We start from the raw sequence: 18933 nt of genomic DNA, 5'->3' as shown, positions 1-18933 counted from the left end.
GGAACCACATCTCCTGGTTAATGTGGAGCCGGGACACAACCTTGGGCAAGTACCCCATGCGTGTGCAAAGATATACCTGGTCCTCATGAAAAATTAGAAAAGGAGAATACCAAGATAAGGTACTTAAGTCGGAAACTCTATGGGCTGACGAGATGGCAGGTAAGAATAGAGTTTTCCACGTGACCCACCGAAGGTCTACTGACTCTAAGGAATCAAATGGAGCCGATTGCAGTGCCCTAAAAACCAGACATCCCAAGAAGCCACCGGTGGGACAAATGAAGGCTGTAGATGAAGGACATCCTGTAAGAAGGTGTGCACATCCAGCAATAAGGCAAGTTGGCATTGAAAAAGGATGGAAAGTGCAGAGACCTGGACTTTTAGGGATGAAAGACAGAGTCCTAAGTCCAGCCCAGACTGCAGAAAGCCAAGAAGTCTAGAGACCCGAAACAGTCAAGGACTACACCCCCTAACAGAATACCATGAATAATACAACCGCCAAACCCGGTGGTAAATGAGGGCCGATGAAGGTTTACATGCATTAAGCATTGTATGAACCATCTTCCTAGAAAATCCCTTGGCCCTCAGGAAGGATGTCTCAAAAGCAATCCCATCAAAGCGAGTCTGACGATGTCCGGATGAGGAAACGGACTCTGGGACAGAATATCCGGGTGCAGAGGAAGGCGAAGGGCAACGTCGATGACAGACTCTGAAGGTCGGCGTACCATGCTCGATGGGTCCAGCCAGGGGCTACCAGGATCATCTCCCTTCTGAACTTGCGCAGAATGCGTGGAATCATGGAGATGGGAGGAAACGCATAGATGAAAGGGAACGACCAATCTACCATCAGGGCGTCCACCAAGAGAGCTCCAGGATCTCTGGTTCTTGCACAGTACTTTGGCGATTGTGCTGAGAGGCCATCCTGTCGATGACCAGCAACTGAAATACTGCTGCATGAAGAGCCCACTCTCCTGCATGAACATCCTGGCGGCTGAGGAAGTCCGCCTCCCAATTTTGGATGTCTGGTAAGAATACTACTGACAGAGCCTGAAGATTACTTTCTGCCCAGCGTAGGATGTTACTTCCTTCCTTCACAGCGCCTCGGTTGCGAGTGCCTCTCTGGTGCTGTCGCGTTGTTGACTGTAGCTTCACTAGATGTCCCTATAGAAGGGGCTGAGCTAGGCAGAAGGCCCTGCATATGGTTCTGAGTTCGAACACATTGATCAGGAGAAGGCTATCACAAGCTGTCCACCAACCCTGGAATGTGTGTTGACAAGAGACCGCTCCTCAACTCCCGTAAACTTGCAGCCGTGGTGAGCAGGATCCAATCCTGGATCCAGAAGGGGTGGTCTTTGTCCAAGTTGGACCGGTGAAGCCACCAAAGAAGAGTGTCGAACCTCCTGTGAGGGGACGAGAGTCTGAGCCTTGATGTGTAGATGGGACTTGTCCCATCGGGCTAGGATTTCCAACTGTAGAGGTCGTGAATGGAACTCTACCATATCGAACGTAGAGACCATGAAACCAAGAATATGGATACAGGAATGGATTAATACCCTGTTAAGAAGGCACAAATTTTGGAATGCAGAGAACGGATCTTGTTCTGTGGGAGGAAGACCCATTGAGACAGCGAATCTAGTTGTGCTCCCGAATGTAACATATCCTGAGACAGAGTTAAGGAGGACTGGTGCCACACGATCAACCATCCGTGAGACTGAAGAGGTTTCACTGTGACCTGAAGATGGTTGGTCAAGACTTCTGGCGACTGGGCCAAAAGCAACAAGCCGTCGAGGTATGGTATAATCCTGGCTCCTCTGTGATGTAATTGGGTTACTTTCACCGCCATGATCTTTGTGAAATACCAAGAATTTAGTTATAGGGTAAGGCACTGCTACTAAGCAATTAAGTATTCATAACAGAACAATTTAACAGACCAGTTTAAAAGGATAAAAAAATTAAATTAAAAGCGTGTGATGCCCAGGACTTTATGTTCACTTTCTGGAGAATCGCCCTAAAACAGGTAACATGTCTTTAAGGTTAGCGTCTGAAGAGAGGCCCTCTTACAAATCCTCTGCCTACTGGCTAATTGCTTTAGCTACCCAAGCAGATGCAAGAGCTGGGCGACAATGGCGCCTGTGTTAGTATAACCTGACTTTAGGAAATTTTCTAGTTTCCCATCAGTAGGATCTTTAAGTGATAAGGTATCTAGTATGGGGAGAATAGAGGATCTGACAAGGCAAGCAACATGGGCATCTACTGAGGGAGGGGTCTCCCATTTGGTTCTATCCTTAGCTGGTGAAGGATAGAATGAGGTTATGCTCTTCGATAACTGGAACGTTCTCGTTGGATGAGCCCAAGCTGCTTATAGGAGATCCTCAAGCTGAGCAGGAGGAAATTCAGTAGACACCTTCTTTTGACGCTTAAAAACTGGACCTTTGTCTAACGGGGAATGATCTGATTTTTCTACAAGGAGAACAGACCTAACCGCCCTAAGTAGCGCCTCTGCCTGAGACATAGTCTCATCTGACGTGGAGGAGGTTTCCACATACTAGGTAATAGATGCCAAGTCATCGTCCGATAAGGGGCACTGGACCTCACGGCTAGAGGGTTTACGCTTCGCTGTCCTTTCCTTGTCCAGTAGTTGCTGGACTGAGGTAGCGACCTGCACCTGTACAGATTGTGTAAAGGCCTGCATCCACAGAGGCTCCGCCAGAGTCTGGGTTGGTGGACCAGAAATTAGAGGAGCAGGTACAGCTTGAAGTACAGGTGCTGGGGTTGCAAGCCTGTCAACCAACTGTGCCATTACCTGTGTTAAGGCTGAGGCCTATGCCGGTTCCTGGGAGGATGGCATAGCAACCGGGGTTTCAACTGGTACAAAGTACATTATTATCCAGATCCTGTGGAGAGAATGTTAACACAAACTCTACAAGAGCACAGTACAGGAGTGTTGACCTCCTTAGCAGCTCTATTTGTGGATATTGTTAGTAAACAAAAGCTGCTATAATCTGTCAATACAGTGACTAGATATGTGGGTCCACAACTGAAACCCAGGCTTAGGGGGTTCCCACAGTGATAGGTATCACAGGACACTCTGTAATAATCCACACTATGCATGCCGACAGGCACACACAATGCAGTAATAAGTAGGCAAAATAATCAACAATCCAGCCAGGTTGTAGCAGGAAAGAATTCTGTGCAAAACCAGGCTGGCTTGAAGGACACTATGAAGGAGACGAGAGCGAAGCTTCTTTCCCTGTGCAATGCTAAGACAGCTATGTGGTCTAAAATGGCTGCCCAGCATTCTGAAGGCGGGAAGGAGTTCCTCTGAGGCAGACTATCAACTAAGTTGGAAATGGGCTCAGGGTTGGGGTCAACAGGACCAGCCTGTCTCCCCCATTAGGAGAAATAAACCACCAGGGACCAGCATGGTCACCACTGCTGCGGTGTCCTGTTACCATTAAAAATGCCCTGGTGGTCCAGTGTGCGGATAGACCAGCCTGCTGACACTATCCCCACAACGTTGGTGGTCTCCTGCACCACAGGTGAACAGCCACGATTACGCGGCTCCCTGTATACAAGGGAGCCACTCTTACCTGTCCCAGCGTCTGGCTGCAGCGGAAACGGCGCCCTTTGTTCCGGAATCCCATGGCGGAAAACCACCGACCCGGTTGCGGGTGCTGCCACTGCCGGGTGTTGGAGTGTCTGAATAGGCCTCAAAACTTATTTACCCCCTACCACGCTATTTGATCCCCAGGGGGTAATTAGCAGGGGGAGTGGGGCATTACCGGGGCTTTTGTTACAACCAACAGCCGACATTATCAGGGATTTTGTTTCACCTGCCCAAATGCAGGGCAATACAAAATCCCTGATAACTGCCCCTTCTCAGCAGGGTAACTGAATTGCGCGAAAAAAAAAAAAAAAAAACGTGGTAAAGTTCCGTTTTTACTGCGTGAAAAATTATTGGGAACAATTGAATCCCCCCTACTGGATAAATACGTTAGAGCAGAGCTTTAGTGTTTGAGCTACCATTCACAGACATAAGCAATCAAAAAAAGGTCCTCAATAGTGTATGCCAGAGTACAGGCACAAATTTTGGTCTTAACCAATGTTAGTTTCTCTTTTCTAGTTTTTACTTTTGTAAAGAGCGAATAACAGAAAACAAAAAATGACTACCACCAAAAACATAACAATACTCTAAATACAAAGTGGGGCACTGAAAGGGCTTTAAATATTTAACTGCTGAAAGGATTATTCCTTGTAATGTCTTTACATGAAAAAGTAAGACTGCTGTGACAAAATGATTTACTCACCATTCAGGATATTCAGAATCATCCTTCAATTTAACATCTGATCCAGCCTTGTATATATTTACACCAATAGCATGTGTGGTCAGGATCGCTGGATCTGTGCACACGTCAGGTCTTTTCTGGGCTTCTTTGACAATTCCCTTCCCCTTCCCTTTAACAACTGCAGACAAATAATGTCTTATTGTCAGTAGCAATAACTAATAACACTGTCAATCTCAAGCATGAGCATAAATATGCAATCACTATAGACCTTACATGCTATTTTTAATATGAACTCAGCTGTATTAAAATAATAGGGCAGATGTATTAACCTGGAGAAGGCATAAGGAAGTGATAAACCAATGATAAGTGCAAGGTGATAAATACATCAGCCAATCAGCTCCAAGATGTAAATTAACAGTTAGGAGCTGATTGGCTGGTGCATTTATCACCTTGCACTTATCGGTGGTTTATCACTTCCTTATGCAGGCTCAATACATCTGCCTCAATGTGTCAAGAGTCAAATCAAGGCTAATAAAAGCATTGCCCTTTTAATTTTCAGGCATAAACACTATCGGAAGCACCAGGTTTAAAAACCTGACTTCATAAATGAATCCCTAAAGACTCAGTTTTAGAAAATAACCATACATATATAGGTGCTTCATTTACAAAATTGTTTAAGCTGTCAAAGGTTTAAGCAGTCAATTATTTCACTACCAAAACAAGGTTAGTAAAAGCATTGTAGAAAAAAAAAAAACAATTCTTCCTATGGCACTGCACTAATGAAGTAGCACAAGAAAGTACAAATATAGGTCACCAAAACCTAAACATGCATTGACAAAGAAAAAGCGTCAATCTCACTTGCGCTCCAAATTGTCCAACAATATAGCCGATTCTCAATGGGGTCGATTCAATTCACTGACAGTTGAATAGCGCCGGGAGTTAGCTTCCGGCGCTATTCAATACAGCGACAAGTGACCCTCAATTGTCGGGAATTCTTCTCTCACCCCCGGGGAACGAGAGAAGAAACCCGACAAAAGTGCTGCCGCGCGAGGCTGATTCTGCCGGGAATCAGCATCGCGCTGGGGAGTTAAGTCGGAGAATGCCCGTTCTCCCGACAATTCAACCTGTTAAGTCGGCGAGAACGGGCCATCGCCGACTTAACTGGAGCTGAATTGAATAGCACCGGGAGCTAATTCCCGGCGCTATTCAACTGTCAGTGAATTGAATCGACCCCAATGTCATGATTACACAGTGAAGTTGAATAACACGTCATTCAATGAAGATCGCATAAAACAGAACAAACATATAATAGTGTAATGCTGTTAATAAACACAGTTCCACCCACGGTGTACGTAGGAAAGAGATGAATGTGCAGATAGTCCCAATTCAAATGAGAAAATCCTTTTCCTTTCCTCTATCAATGAAAACTTGAGTGATATCTTCCAGTGGATTGTATCCAGCATCTGCAGTATTTGGTACAATTGTTTTTACTATTTGAATAAATAGTTATTGTTTTTAATACGGTTCCTTTTTTGGCTTTATACCTATGTGATCTGGGAGTCCAGCCTCTATTCATATCCAGTAAGAACCTAATTGGAGGCCCAAATAAACCTTTACGTGCTTCAAATCCTTCTGTTGCAAGTAAGCATACATGTAAGATAACACTCAAGTTTCCAACACCTGTGGGTGTTAGAGGAAAGGAAGAGGATTTTCTCATTTGAATTGGGACTATCTGCACATTCAACTCTTTCCTACGTACACCGTGGGTGGAACTGTGTTTATTAACAGCATTACACTATTATATGTTTGTTCTCTTTTATGCGATCTTCATTGAATGACGTGCTATTCGACTTCACTGTGTAATCATCACATTGAGAATCAGCTATATTGTTGGACAATTTGGAGCGCAAGTGAGATTATACCTTTTTCTTAGTAAAAGCATTGCCCTTTTAACTTTTGGGCATAAACACAATCGGAAGCACCAGGTTTAAGAACCTGACGCTTACTAAATAAACCCATTATTCTTACATGCAATTCCATTTCTAGAAGAAATTTAAAAACTGAATTGCATATCTACTAGAAAATAATAGCTAGTCTGATTGGTTGCTATGGGCAACATCTCAACTTCTAAAAACCTGCTCTTTGGTAAATTTTCCCCTAAGTGCCCACACTTATTACGTCTCTCCCCAAAGTCCACACTAGTTGCTTTTTCGTACGTCTAAGCATATACCAAACAGAAAAACAATATACACGAGTAGGCCAATAAAAAGTTATAAAGGAGAAGAGAGATAAATGGAGCATTGGTATCATGCTTAGTTCTGATAATGGGCAAATACTTGGTACTTGCCCCTCCGGCTAAAATCTACCAGTCTGCCCTGATAGTGAAGTAGTAATTAGGTATTCAGAGCTTCACCAATATTGCAGGAATGATAATTTTATGTATAGGTCATCTTGACGCCATTTGATAAACTAAGAGAATGTGTTGCTACATCACTTAAACTGGGCATACACTATACAATTATCTGTCAGATGATCCTGTGGTTGTAATGAAAACCCGGTAATGAAATTGGCCAAAATCTGTCGCTTAAACAAATTGGTTAAATCATGGACAGGTTTTGTCCATTTTCCCAGTGCTTGGGAGCAAATGGTTGATGTCAGTTGCTTTCATCCATTACCAGGTTTTAATTCCAACCACAGATTATCTGACAGATAATTGTATAGTGTATACCCAGCTATGAACTCTCTCTCTCCTTTTCCTCCTCCTGAGCGATGTAGTTTACTATATCAGCCAGTGTGTATGCTGCTGCTGACTATCGATGCGTGGCCCGTTAACGACCCTCGGTCTCGGCCGTGCATGCAGCTCAATTTGGACTCCGTACAAAACCGCATGCTCCGGCCAGCCGAGGCATGACGTCACTGTGCAAGATCATTAGTGATATCGCACAGTGTGTATGTCCGCCCCAGGAGGGGAAACACTAGGCGATGTCGCTCACCAAGAACATTGCCTAGTGTGTACAGACCTTTAGACAGAGAGGTAACAAGAGGGGGGGAGGGAGGATTGAATTCAGCTTGATTGGACATTCATGAGCAGCAAATTGCATCCATTTTGTAATGTAAAGTTATATAGCCCTTTTCTCCAAAAGGACTTAAACTACATTACAGAGATCAAGAACATAGGGCCTGATTCATGTTTGTAAGTAAAGCAAAAAAACAAGCAACTAGGAAATACCATGCAGCACTGCAGGTGGAGCTCATGTAATGTGAGAGTTATATTTTTTTCTATGCAAAATAAATACTGGATTCTTTTGATGTAGCCCGCAAATTTTAGACAACTTTATTTTAACACTGCGATTCTAAGGTATTCTAAGGGACAGTATTCAAAAGTTCCTTGACGCAAATAAGGTAATTAAAAGGAACCAACATGGATTTGTGAAGGACAGATCATGTCAGACCAACTTACTTGGCTTTTATGAAACGGTTAGTGCGAACCTGGTTCAGGGTAAGGAGGTGGATGTAATCTTTTTAGACTTTGCCAAAGCTTTCGACACTGTACCACACATGCGTCTTATCTATAAGCTACAAGAAATAGGGCTAGGGAGCACAACATGCACTTGGGTCAGTAATTGGTTAGATAATAGGGAGCAGCGCGTTGTGGTCAATGGATCATTTTCAAATTGGACTAAAGTACTAAGTGGTGTGCCACAAGGGTCTGTACTTGGACCACTTTTGTTCAACATTTTCATTAACTACGTAACAGTAGGTCTAGAGAGCATGGTGTCAATTTTCGCAGATGATGCCAAATTGTGTAAGGATATAAATACGGAGGGGGATGTTGAGTCTCTTCAGAACGACTTAACCAAACTGGAAGCATGGGCAGCAAAAATAAGAATTTACTTACCGATAATTCTATTTCTCGTAGTCCGTAGTGGATGCTGGGGACTCCGTCAGGACCATGGGGTTTAGCGGCTCCGCAGGAGACAGGGCACAATAATAAAAGCTTTAGGATCAGGTGGTGTGCACTGGCTCCTCCCCCTATGACCCTCCTCCAAGCCTCAGTTAGGATACTGTGCCCGGACGAGCGTGCATAATAAGGAAGGATATTGAATCCCGGGTAAGACTCATACCAGCCACACCAATCACACCGTACAACCTGTGATCTGAACCCAGTTAACAGTATGATAACAACGAAGGAGCCTCTGAAAAGATGGCTCACAACAAGAATAACCCGATTTTTGTAACAATAACTATTTACAAGTATTGCAGACAATCCGCACTTGGGATGGGCGCCCAGCATCCACTACGGACTACGAGAAATAGAATTATCGGTAAGTAAATTCTTATTTTCTCTAACGTCCTAAGTGGATGCTGGGGACTCCGTCAGGACCATGGGGATTATACCAAAGCTCCCAAACGGGCGGGAGAGTGCGGATGACTCTGCAGCACCGAATGAGAGAACTCCAGGTCCTCCTCAGTCAGGGTGTGCCCCTGACCAAGTAGCAGCTCGGCAAAGTTGTAAAGCCGAGACCCCTCGGGCAGCCGCCCAAGATGAGCCCACTTCCTTGTGGAATGGGCTTTTACTGATTTTGGCTGTGGCAAGCCTGCCACAGAATGTGCAAGCTGAATTGTACTACAAATCCAGCGAGCAATCGTCTGCTTAGAAGCAGGAACACCCATCTTGTTGGGTGCATACAGGCTAAACAGCGAGCCAGATTTTCTGACTCCAGTCGTCCTGGAAACATATATTTTCAGGGCCCTGACAACGTCAAGTAACTTGGAGTCCTCCAAGTCCCTAGTAGCCGCAGGTACCACAATAGGTTGGTTCATGTGAAAAACAGAAAACACCTTAAGGAGAAATTTAGGACGAGTCCTCAATTCTGCCCTGTCAGAATGAAAAATTAAGTAAGGGCTTTTATATGATAAAGCCGCCCATTCTGACACACGCCTGGCTGAAGCCAGGGCTAATAGAATCTTCACCTTCCATGTGAAATATTTTAATTCCACAGTGGTGAGTGGATCAAACCAATGTGACTTTAGGAAACTCAAAACAACATTGAGATCCCAAGGTGCCACTGGGGGCACAAAAGGAGGCTGTATATGCAGTACCCCTTTTACAACGTCTGAACTTCAGGCACTGAAGCCAGTTCTTTCTGGAAGAAATTCGACAGGGTCGAAATTTGAACCTTAATGGACCCTAATTTTAGGCCCATAGACAGTCCTGTTTTCAGGAAATGTAGGAACGACCCAGTTGGAATTCCTCTGTAGGGACCTTCTTGGCCTCACACCACGCAACATATTTTCGCCAAATGCGGTGAAAATGTTTTGCGGTTACATCCTTCCTGGCTCCGGCGTTCAAATGCCATGCCGTCAAACGCAGCCGCGGTAAGTCTTGGAACAGACAAGGCCCCTGCTGGAGAAGGTCCTTTCTTAAAGGTAGAGGCCACGGTTCTTCCGTGAGCATCTCTTGAAGTTCCGGGTACCAAGTCCTTCTTGACCCATCCGGAACCACGAGTATCGTTCTTACTCATCTCCTTCTTATGATTCCCAGTACTTTTGGTATGAGATGCATAGGAGGGAACACATACCCTGACTGGTACACCCACAGTGTTACCAGAGCGTCCACCACTATTTATTGAGGGTCCCTTGACCTGGCGCAATATTTGTCTAGTTTTTTGTTCAGGCGGGACGCCAACATGTCCACCTTTGGTTTTTCCCAACGGTTTACAATCATGTGGAAGACTTCCCGCTGAAGTCCCCACTCTCCCGGGTGGAGGTTATGCCAGCTGAGGAAATCTGCTTCCCAGTTTTCCACTCCCGGAATTAACACTGCTGAGAGTGTTATCACATGATTTTTCGCCCAGCGAAGAATCCTTGCAGTTTCTGCCATTTCCCTCCTGCTTCATGTGCCGCCCTGTCTGTTTACGTGGGCGACTGCCGTGATGTTGTCCCACTGGATCAATACCGGCTGACCTTGAAGCAGAGGTCTTGCTAAGCTTAGAGCCTTGTAAATTGCCCTTAGCTCCAGTATATTTATGTGGAGAGAAGTCTCCAGACTTGATCACACTCCCTGGAAATTTTTTCCTTGTGTGACTGCTCCCCAACCACTCAGGCTGGCATCCGTGGTCACCAGGACCCAGTCCTGAATGTCGAATCTGCGGCCCTTTCATAGATGAGCACTCTGCAGCCACCGCAGAAGAAAACACCCTTGTCCTTGGAGACAGGGTTATCCGCTGATGCATCTGAAGATGCGATCCGGACCATTTTCCCAGCAGATTCCACTGAAAAGTTCTTGCGTGAAATCTACCGAATGGGATCGCTTTGTACGAAACCACCATTTTTCACAGGACCCTTGTGCAATGATGCACTGATACTTTTCCTGGTTTTAGGAGGTTCCTGACTAGCTCGGATAACTCCCTGGCCTTCTTCTCCGGGAGAAAACATCCTTTTCTGGACTGTGTCCAGAATCATTCCTAGGAACATTAGACGTGTTGTCGGAAAAAGCTGCGATTTTGGAATATTTAGAATCCACTCGTGCTGTCGTAGAACTACTTGATATAGTGCTACTCCGACCGCCAACTGTTCTCTGGACCTTGCCCTTATCAGGAAAGCGTCCATATTTCTTTTAGGAAGAATCATCATTTCGGCCATTACCATGGTAAAGACCCGGGTTGCCGTGGACAATCCAAACGGCAGCGTCTGAACTGATAGTGACAGTTCTGTACCACGAACCTGAGATACCCTTGGTGAGAAGGGCAAAATTTGGACATGTAGGTAAGCGTCCCTGATATCCAGTGACACCATATCGTCCTGGTTCGCTATCACTGCTCTGAGTGACTCCATCTTGATTTGAACCCTTGTATGTAATTGTTCAAATCTTTTAGATCTCACCGAGCCGTTTGGCTTCAGTACCACAATATAGTGTGGAATAATACCCCTTCCCTTGTTGTAGGAGGGGTACTTTGATTATCACCTGCTGGGAATACAGCCTGTGAATTTTTTTTTTTTTTTTCCCCAATACTGCCTCCCTGTCGGAGGGAGACGTTGGTAAAGCAGACTTCAGGAACTTGTGAGGGGAAGACGTCTCGAATTTCCAATGTACACCTGGGATACTACGTGTAGGATCCAGGAGTCCAATTGCGAGTGAGCCCACTGCGTGCTGAAACTCTTGAGATGACCCCCCACCGCACCTGAGTCCGCTTGTATGGCCCCAGCGTCATGCTGCGGACTTGGCAGAAGCTGTGGAGGACTTCTGTTCCTGGGAATGGGCTGCCTGCTGCAGTCTTCTTCCCTTTCCTCTAACCCTGGGCAGATATGACTGGCCTTTTGCCCGCCTGCCTTTATGGGTACGAAAGGACTGAGACTGAAAATACTGTGTCCTTTTTTGCTGAGATGTGACTTGGAGTAACAAAAGTGGATTTTCCAGCTGTTGCCATGGCCACCAGGTCCGATGGACCGCCCCTTTATACGGCAATACTTCCATGTGCCGTCTGGAATCTGCATCACCTGACCACTGTCATGTCTATAAACATCGTCTGGCAGATATGGACATCACATCTACTCTTGATGCCAGAATGCGCATCTCGCATATATAGAAATGCATCCTTAAAATGCTCTATAGTCAATAAAATATTGTTCCTGTCAAGGGTATCAATATTTTCAGTCAGGAAATCCGACCAAGCCCCCCCAGCGCTGCACATCCAGGCTGAGGCGATTGCTGGTCGTAGTATAACACCAGTATGTGTGTATATACTTTTTAGGATATTTTTCAGCTTCCTATCAGCTGGCTCTTTGAGGGCGGCCGTATCTGGAGACGGTAACGCCACTTGTTTTTATAAGCGTGTGAGCGCCTTATCCACTCTAAGGTGTGTTTCCCAACTCGCCCTCACTTCTGGCGGGAAAGGGTATACCTCCAATAATTTTCTATCGGAGGAAACCCACATATCATCACACACTTTAATTTATCTGATTCAGGAAAAACTACAAGTAGATTATTCCCACCCTACATAATACCCTTATTTGTGGTACTTGTAGTATCAGAAATATGTAACACCTCCTTCATTGCCCTTAACATGTAACGTGTGGCCCTAAAGGAAAATACGTTTGTTTCTTCACCGTCGACACTGAAGTCAGTGTCCGTGTCTGTGTCGACCAACTGAGGTAAATGGGCGTTTTTACAAGCCCCTGACGGTGTCTGAGACGCCTGGACAGGTACTAATTTGTTTGCCGGCCGTCTCATGTCGTCAACCGACCTTGCATCGTGTTGACATTATCACGTAATTCCTAAATAAGCCATCCATTCCGGTGTCGACTCCCTAGAGAGTGACATCACCAATACAGGCAATTTGCTCCGCCTCCTCACCAACATCGTCCTCCTACATGTCGACACACACGTACCGACACACAGCACACACACAGGGAATGCTCTAATAGAGGACAGGACCCCACTAGCCCTTTGGGGAGACAGAGGGAGAGTTTGCCAGCACACACCAAAAACGCTATAATTTATACAGGGACAACCCCTTATACAAGTGTTTTCCCTTATAGCATTTTCACATATGTAATCATATCGCCAAATAAGTGCCCCCCCTCTCAGTTTTAACCCTGTTTCTGTAGTGCAGTGCAGGGGAGAGCCTGGGAGCCTTCCTCACAGCAGAGCTGAGCAGGAAAATGGCGCCGTGTGCTGAGGAGAATAGGCCCCGCCCCCTAAAACGGCGGGCTCTTCTCCCGGAGTTTGTGAGATCTGGCAGGGGTTAAATACATCCATATAGCCTCAAGGGCTATATGTGATGTATTTTAGCCATAAAAAAGGTATAATACATTGCTGCCCAGGGCGCCCCCCCCAGCGCCCTGCACCCTCAGTGACCGCTGGTATGAAGTGTGCTGACAACAATGGCGCACAGCTGCAGTGCTGTGCGCTACCTTATGAAGACTGAAAGTCTTCTGCCGCCTGTTTCTGGACCTCTGGACCTCTTCAACTTCGGCATCTGCAAGGGGGGTCGGCGGCACGGCTCCGGGACGAACCCCAGGGTGAGACCTGTGTTCCGACTCCCTCTGGAGCTAATGGTGTCCAGTAGCCTAAGAAGCAAATCCATCCTGCACGCAGGTGAGTTTACTTCTCTCCCCTAAGTCCCTCGTAGCAGTGAGCCTGTTGCCAGCAGGACTCACTGAAAATAAAAAACCTAACTTAAACTTTTATTCTAAGCAGCTCAGGAGAGCCACCTAGATTGCACCCTTCTCGGCCGGGCACAAAGATCTAACTGAGGCTTGGAGGAGGGTCATAGGGGGAGGAGCCAGTGCACACCACCTGATCCTAAAGCTTTTATTATTGTGCCCTGTCTCCTGCGGAGCCGCTAAACCCCATGGTCCTGACGGAGTCCCCAGCATCCACTTAGGACGTTAGAGAAATGGAGAATGAGATTCAACACAGACAAGTGTAAGGTAATGCACTGTGGTAACAAGAACAAAAATTACACCTACATACTAAATGGGGTAATATTAGGGGATTCTGTACTAGAAAGACTTAGGGGTTCACATAGATAACAAATTAAGCAGCAGTACCCAAAGTAGGACTGCAGCAAAGAAGGCTAAAAAGATATTAGCATGCATAAAACGGGGAATTGATGCAAGGGACGAGAGTATTATACTCCCATTATATAAATCACTAGTGAGGCCACATCTTGAATACTGTGTGCAATTTTGAGCACCATATTACAAAAAGGATATCCTGGAGCTAGAAAAGGTTCAGAGACGGGCAACCAAACTAATCAAGGGCATGGAGACGCTGGAAAACGAGGAAAGGCTTGCAAGGCTAGGTATGTTTACATTGGAAGAGGAGACTTAGAGGGGACATGATCAACATCTACAAATATATAAGGGGTCAATACACAGAGCTTGGGAGGGACCTGTTTTCTATAAGATCAGCACAGAGGACACGTGGTCACTCGCTTAGGTTAGAGGAGAGGAGTTTCCGCACATTGAGGCGAAAAGGTTTTTTCACAGTAAGGACAATACGTGTTTGGAAATCCCTGCCTGAGATAGTAATGGCGGACTCAGTCAACACCTTTATCCAATAGAAATTCATCTAACCCATTCTTAAAGATATTAAGGGTTATGGTGCATAGGCACGCATTATAGTTTATATAACTAGTACAGGTTGAGTCTCCCTTATCCAAAATGCTTGGGACCAGAGGTATTTTGGATATGGGATTTTTCCGTATTTTGGAATAATTGCATACCATAGTGAGATATCATGGTGATGGGACCTAAATCTAAGCACAGAATGCATTTATGTTTCATATACACCTTATACACACAGCCTGAAGGTCATTTTAGCCAATATTTTTTATAACTTTGTGCATTAAACAAAGTGTGTCTACATTCACACAATTCATTTATGTTTCATATACACCTTATACACACAGCCTGAAGGTCATTTAATACAATATTTTTAATAACTGTGTATTAAACAAAGTTTGTGCACATTGAGACATCAAAAAACAAAGGTTTCACTATTTCACTCTCACTCAAAAAAGTCCGTATTTCGGAATATTACGTATTTCGGAATATATGGATATGGGATACTCAACCTGTACTAACATAAAAATAACTAGTCCTATAATAAGAATGCATAGGAGACCACAAATAGGTTGAACTCTATGGACAGTTGTCTTTTTTCAACCTTAGTTACTGTTATTTAGATTTCTGTTTGCACACCCCAGTCAAATCTACAACTCTGCACGTTACACCTGCCCCGCCTGCAGTGCTACATGGTTTTTCCCAGTTGCTTACTTTTTGGCTTCACTTCTAAACATGAATCAGGTCCATAATACAGAGTTAAAGCATCCATGTTGGATTATAAATTCCAAGGATTACTTGCCCTACCCACCAAGGTACCATGCAAGGCAGCCATCATGATTACTCTATTTAGGTTACATGGGAGCGAATGGCTAATACCTACATATAGTGGATGGTGTACAGAAGACTATGAGACACAATACATACAAGGTCATTAGATCCATGCATTCTCCATCCTACCCGTGAGAGTACCAGGTGAGGAAGCCATCTTGAGCACACTATAGTATAGTGTGCAAGATAAGCAAACATGGAAGTAAGACATATGGGTAAAATGGAAAAGGGCTAACAAGAGAACCACTGAATACAATGTTCCAGGAGTTGTGCATCACAAGTATTGCTTCACACCCAATTGGTCATGGGCAAAGTGATTCACTGAACTGAGTTGAGACACATGACTCAGTTCAGTGAAGTGTCTCGAGTCAGTGTCACGGCACATGAGTCATGACTCATTTGTATTTTAATGTATTGCAGAGACTGCACACGAATCAGTGAGTTGCCAGTGCTGGCAGATCAGTGCTGGACTCATGGAGGGAGTTATTCAGCTGCAGTGATTGTGTGCAGTGTATCTAGGGGATGCAGCTGCTTGTGCACTGATTGTTAATAATATATTAACATAGATTCACTGTTATGTTGATATATTATTAATAACCACTTATTGCATACTAGTTACAGAATATGCACATTATTTCTGGTTGAGGAGAGAAAGCTTACCAGCCATGAAACACATCATTCAGTCTGTAACTAAACCAAATAACATTTTTATTTTTTATTTTGCATACTTTGCTAATTGGATGATTTTAGGTGGGCTTTTTTTTAGGTGGGCTTGGATTTATTATATTATCCACTATCTAGCCTCCAGGGAGTTTGCCACCCACAATCACACTGAGCAGGATCAGTGAGCACTGAGCTGAGAGCCCTGTACCACAGGGGCTCCACCTCCTGCAGGCTTATGCTGCATGAATCAGATCCATCCACTGAGTCTACACAGTGTACAACTGTCTCAACTCACAGGCAGACTCAGGATGAATCATGATTCATGACATGGATCAGGCACAGCACTCACTGACTGGTGAGTCGTGACTGCTCCCTCCCCCCTCCCACTGGGTGTCACCTGGTATAGCCTCTGGCCAATCACAGCTAAAGACACTCAGCAGAAGACACTGACTGAAGGACACACTGAGTTTCCGCCCTCTGGCTGAGAGAGGCTGCTGCTGCAGCTGTCTCCACTCATTAAACAGTGAGTGACTCGAATCATTCATACTTCCTGATGATTCCAGTCACTGTGTTGAGACAGTGAGTCAGTAGCCATCTCTACACCCAATAGGGATGCACAGGAAAACTGAGATGTTGGCAGTAAAGTATGACAGATATGTGTGCACCTGACTGTACATCGCTAAAAAAATGGTATCCCCCCACAAATGAATTTTCCAGTTGTAACTTAATTCACCATCATGCCCAAAGTGTTACATGTTATTTATGACTTTCAGCTTCATAATTCTTCACTTGAACCAAATTCGTTCTGGCAAGTAACATGACCAGTGTGGGTGACCTGACTGTGGGAGGAGGTGACACCAAGGTGATACCACTCAGGCGGAGGCAGCTGCATGGCTTAATAAGAGAGCAAAAACAAAACAAATAAGTAAGTAATTTGTAGTATGATCATTACATGAGGGCGTGTATATTAAAAAAAAAAAAAAAGTAAAAATGGGAATGAAAGCGGGAAAGGTCCTTTCCACGAAGGGTAACTAGATGCTACCGATCCCCTTTGCACATACAGGACGGGCCGGCTGCCCCAGTCACAGATCATCGGTTGCAATTATTTTATCCATAAAGCCCTTCCTAGCTCTCACCCGGTTTCTTGGCGTAACCCCGCAGCTGCACCCCGCCAGCCCCGGCACTGGCACGGAACAGTCCACCTGCAGCCCGCAGCGCCGCTATCCCAGCCATCGCGCAGAAACGTGCTACTACTTCCGAGACATGGGGCCGCACTGCCTCGCGGGACTTGTAGTAGGAAGCGTCACCTGAATGCACTGCTCATTTCCGCCAGCCATTTTTTTTTTTTTTTTAGTGCTCTGTCAACTACGCCCCCCGGCGGCCTGTTATTGCTCACTGCTCAGCCTCATAGACCATCCCCGTGCTGTGCTAAGCGACACACGCATATACGGCCTCTTCCGGGACTACATCTCCCAGCTTCCTCTGCGCGGCCCCAGCTGAGCTGTGTTACAGGGCCCTGGGACTGAGTCCTGGCGGGCAGCACGGAAACCGACGTTGGGCCACTGGAGCTGCAGGGGTCAGGGGCAGCGACGCTACTGGGAACGATAATGGATGTGGCTGTGCGAGCTCTATAACGGGGGAGCGTGCAGGTCATGGAGTGAGTGTCATCTGAGTACGCACTCACCCCGGGAACACCTCGTACCTGTTACCGGTAGGAGAGCGGCATGGACTATCACCAGCTGCCGGCTCCCGTGTCCTCCTGTGGGTCAGGCAGCCTGACTGAGCCTCCGCACATGGATTTGGAGCCCCAGGCTGGAGCTGGAGTGTTAGAAGAGAGCTGTTCGGGTGCCATGGAGTTAGCGGGGAGAACGCCCCCTCGTGTTGACAGCTGCCCAGATATGGACACCAGACCCCCGCTCACTCCGGAGCTGATGCCGGGCATAGATATGGGGGCGCAGGACGGAGGCACCTTCCACATGCAGGAGCTGCTGAGTGAGCTGCCGCACTGTGACTGCCCGTCCGCGGGAGAAGCGGCCCCCGGCTCCTCCAGTGCCAGCAGCTGCCAGACTGAGAGTCATCACGGGGACCGCAGTGAGTGCCAGCCCTGTCTCCTACACATTGCCATGGGCAAAGGCCTGGCACACACACAGCGGCGACTGATATCAGACTCTGCCACCGTGGGCTCCGGCAGCCGCGGACTACTGATGGCAGACACGGAAACCGAGGACATGGCCACCCTCTTCCAGTGTGAGGAGGGCAGTGCCGGCGAGGGCAGCACGCCGCTGGCTAGGTTGGAGACTGTGCCCCGTGGCGAACAGCCGACGGACGCCGCTGAGACGGTGAGGTGGGGGGAGGAGGAGGGAGATGAGTCTCCGTCTTCTGAGATCAGCCGGGAGGACTCGCTTTGTAGCTTGGCGGAAGCATCGGAGTCCCGGCCCCCGCCGGAGAGTGACCTGGCGGTAAGGGGACAATGTACGGAGCTGTCACTTTATATTGTTGTAGTTGTAATGCAGACAACACGTCATCATAGGTCCCGGCTACAAGTCTGACGCCACACAGCTGTCATCGTAAGCTTGCCATACACATTCATTGTCAGATCTGACTGATTGGAATGAAAATCTGGTAATGGATGAGAGCAAATGACAATTGACCATTTGCTCCCAAACACTGGAGTACAGACAAAAATGGTAAATCAGGCAAATTGGGGGGGAATTCAAATGTTTGAAAAGTCGATAGGGTGTCTCTTTTCCTGTCTGTTAGGAAAAAAACAGACCCCAACCGACTTTTCAAACAATTGAATATCCCCAGCCCATTGAGTAAATCCACATCTGTTTTTGTTAGTATTGGACATTCAGAAGCAAATGGCCAACTGTCATTTGCACTCTTCCATTACCAGGTTTTCATTCCAACCGCCCAGATCTGACAAATCTTTAGGTGTATAGGCAGCATTACACTCTACCTCAGAAATTGGAGGGTACATTGCCTGTGATTAGCATTTGTTAAATTCTTAGTGCTGCACCGTCTGGATCTATCTGTCTAATCGGCCATAACGTTAAAACTACCTGCCTAATAATGAGTATGTTCC

The 18933-nt window shown here is 46.1% G+C and overlaps 2 protein-coding genes across 3 annotated transcripts in view; one reads left to right on the top strand and one right to left on the bottom strand.

Moving 5' to 3' along the window:
- MRPL54 (mitochondrial ribosomal protein L54) overlaps nt 1-17161 on the bottom strand; it is a 51116-nt gene extending 33955 nt beyond the window's left edge. The window contains exons 1-2 of the mRNA XM_063914844.1: nt 16985-17161; nt 4305-4461 (exon numbers count right to left, since the gene is read on the bottom strand). Coding sequence (XP_063770914.1) covers nt 4305-4461; nt 16985-17081 — 254 coding nt within the window. The 5' untranslated portion in view covers nt 17082-17161. The remainder of the gene's footprint in view (nt 1-4304; nt 4462-16984) is intronic.
- A 48-nt stretch (nt 17162-17209) lies between these two features.
- APBA3 (amyloid beta precursor protein binding family A member 3) overlaps nt 17210-18933 on the top strand; it is a 157670-nt gene continuing 155946 nt past the window's right edge. The window contains exon 1 of one of the 2 annotated variants that reach the window (XM_063914843.1): nt 17210-18320. In XM_063914843.1, the coding sequence (XP_063770913.1) occupies nt 17573-18320 (748 nt within the window). In that variant the 5' untranslated portion in view covers nt 17210-17572. The remainder of the gene's footprint in view (nt 18321-18933) is intronic. The other variant, XM_063914842.1, reaches the window with a different exon arrangement.

This window comes from Pseudophryne corroboree, chromosome 1 (genome assembly GCF_028390025.1).
Source record: "Pseudophryne corroboree isolate aPseCor3 chromosome 1, aPseCor3.hap2, whole genome shotgun sequence".
NCBI classification, from domain to species: Eukaryota; Metazoa; Chordata; class Amphibia; order Anura; family Myobatrachidae; genus Pseudophryne; species Pseudophryne corroboree.
Note: the sequence above shows the minus strand (reverse complement) of the source record. Positions and strands in the feature narration are given on the sequence as shown.